Source organism: Sander vitreus, unplaced genomic scaffold (genome assembly GCF_031162955.1).
Source record: "Sander vitreus isolate 19-12246 unplaced genomic scaffold, sanVit1 ctg606_0, whole genome shotgun sequence".
Lineage (NCBI taxonomy): Eukaryota > Metazoa > Chordata > Actinopteri > Perciformes > Percidae > Sander > Sander vitreus.
Window position 1 is genome coordinate 17,501 of NW_027595698.1, and position 2,500 is coordinate 20,000.

The following is a 2,500-nucleotide window of genomic DNA, read 5'->3' on the forward strand; positions in this document are numbered from 1 at the left end:
TAAGGGTCACGTGACGGTGGTATGGCGGTAATCGTCCCAGCCCTAATAACCTAAATATATGGGATGCTCTTGTTGTTTCATGAATGCTTACTTAGATACGTAGATTTTTAGGACTTTTGTAATCACTCATAGTAAAAAAATGTTTCTCTTCCTGAGGTGAGTTTCCTGTTATAAACCCCTAGGGGGGTTTCTTAATATACTGTATACTATACTATACTACACAGAGCTCAGAGTCACACAGACAGGAAGTTCCTCACACACATCAGCTGACTCTCACCTGGTCGTCGGGGTCGGTGGGGTCACAGGTAAAGTCTGACAGAACCGTCACATGACACAGGAAGTCCTGATACACTTCCTGAACCACGTCAGACCATATCCTGCCTCCCACGCCCGACAGCACCGCCTGGTCCAACCGGTAGAGCTGCACACTCACACTGAACACCTCCTGCAGGGGGGGAGAGAGAGGGGGAGAGGGAGTAGGGTGAGGATAGAGAGAGAGGGGGGAAAGGGAGGATAGAGAGAGAGTAGGGGGGAGGATAGAGAGAGGAGAGAGTAGGGGGGGAGGATAGAGAGAGAGAGAGAGAGTAGGGGGGATAGAGAGAGAGTAGAGGGAGAGGGATAGAGAGAGAGAGAGAGAGTAGGGGAGGGAGGGATAGAGAGAGAGAGAGAGAGAGAGGGAGGATAGAGAGAGGAGAGAGAGTAGAGGGGATAGAGAGAGGGAGAGAGAGTAGGGGAGGATAGAGAGAGAGAGAGAGAGAGTAGGGAGGATAGAGAGAGAGAGAGAGAGTAGGGGAGGATAGAGAGAGAGAGAGAGTAGGGGAGGATAGAGAGAGGAGAGAGTAGAGGGAGATAGAGAGAGAGGAGAGAGAGTAGGGAGAGGATAGAGAGAGAGAGAGAGAGAGGGGAGGATAGAGAGAGAGAGAGAGAGAGAGTAGAGAGAGGATGAGAGAGAGAGGAGAGAGAGTAGAGAGAGGGATAGAGAGAGAGAGAGAGTAGAGAGAGGATGAGAGAGAGAGAGAGAGAGTAGAGAGAGGAGGATGAGAGAGAGAGAGAGAGAGTAGGGAGAGGATAGAGAGAGAGAGAGAGAGTAGAGGGGAGATAGAGAGAGAGAGAGAGAGTAGGGAGGGAGGATAGAGAGAGAGGAGAGAGAGAGGGAGAGATAGAGAGAGAGAGAGAGAGTAGAGGGGAGGGATAGAGAGAGAGAGAGAGAGAGTAGGGGAGAGGATAGAGAGAGGAGAGAGAGAGTAGGGGAGAGGATAGAGAGAGAGAGAGAGAGAGAGAGGGAGGATAGAGAGAGAGAGGGAGAGAGATGAGAGGGAGAGATGGAGAGAGAGGAGAGAGAGTAGGGAGGATGGAGAGAGAGGAGAGAGAGTAGGGGGAGGATAGAGAGAGTAGGGGGAGGATAGAGAGAGAGTAGGGGGGAATAGAGAGAGAGGAGAGAGAGTAGGGGAGGATAGAGAGAGAGGAGAGAGAGTAGGGGGGGATAGAGAGAGAGGAGAGAGAGTAGGGGAGGATAGAGAGAGAGGAGAGAGAGTAGGGGGAGGATAGAGAGAGAGAGGGGGGGAGGATAGAGAGGAGAGTGGGGAGGATAGAGAGAGAGGAGAGAGAGTAGGGGGAGGATGGAGAGAGAGGGGGAGAAGGTGAAAGGTGTGTCTGTGTGTGTACCTGTCTGTGTGTCTGTGTGTGTGTGTGTACCTGTCTGTGTGCGTCTGTGTGTCTGTGTGTCTGTGTGTGCGTCTGTGTGTGTGTGTGTCTGTGTGTGTGTCTGCGTGTGTGTGTGTGTGTCTGTGTGTGTCTGTGTGCGTCTGTGTGTGTGTGTCTGTGCGTGTGTGTGTGTGTGTGTCTGTGTGCGTGTGTGTCTGTGTGCGTGTCTGTGTGTGTCTGTGTGTGTGTGTGTGTGTCTGTGCGTGTGTGTGTGTGTGTGTGTGTGTGTGTGTGTGTGTGTGTGTGTGTGTGTGTGTGTGTGTGTGTGTGTGTGTGTGTGTGTGTGTGTGTGTGTGTGTGTGTGTCTGTGTGTGTGTGTGTGTGTGTGTGTGTGTGTGTGTGTGTGTACCTGGATGCTGTGCATATGTAGCAGGAAGTTGTCCAGGTGGAAGAAGACCAGGTGTGAAGGGAAGTCCCAGCAGCTCTGTGTGGCGGCCCAGTTACAGTTAGAATACACACAGCTGAATCAGAAAGCTTTATTGTCATTGCATGAGAATACAATGACATCAGTTGTGAAACTAAAGTGATGCATTCCAACATAAAACACAAGACATTCAGTGAGATACAAATGCGATAGGTATATGTAAGGAGATAACATAGACACAGGCTCATTATTGATCACTAAAATGATAGTTAACATTAGTCATTACACTTAAACAGCTGATGGAAGTCCAAACTGCCTGAGAGCTTCTCCTGTACTATACGGTAACTCCTCTACTATGAGACAGGAAGTCTCGTGGTTATGACCCAATCGTTAGCCTATTGTTATAAAAACGTCTGCTACGGAGCCATAACG

The 2,500-nt window shown here is 50.1% G+C and overlaps 1 protein-coding gene across 1 annotated transcript in view; it reads right to left on the minus strand.

Moving 5' to 3' along the window:
- The window catches only part of LOC144514544 (dynein axonemal heavy chain 17-like), a gene marked incomplete at both ends in the record, with an annotated part of 19,817 nt that overhangs the window by 16,857 nt on the left and 460 nt on the right, over nucleotides 1-2,500 (minus strand). The window contains 2 exons of the mRNA XM_078245583.1: nucleotides 278-445; nucleotides 2,054-2,128. Coding sequence (XP_078101709.1) covers nucleotides 278-445; nucleotides 2,054-2,128 — 243 coding nt within the window. The remainder of the gene's footprint in view (nucleotides 1-277; nucleotides 446-2,053; nucleotides 2,129-2,500) is intronic.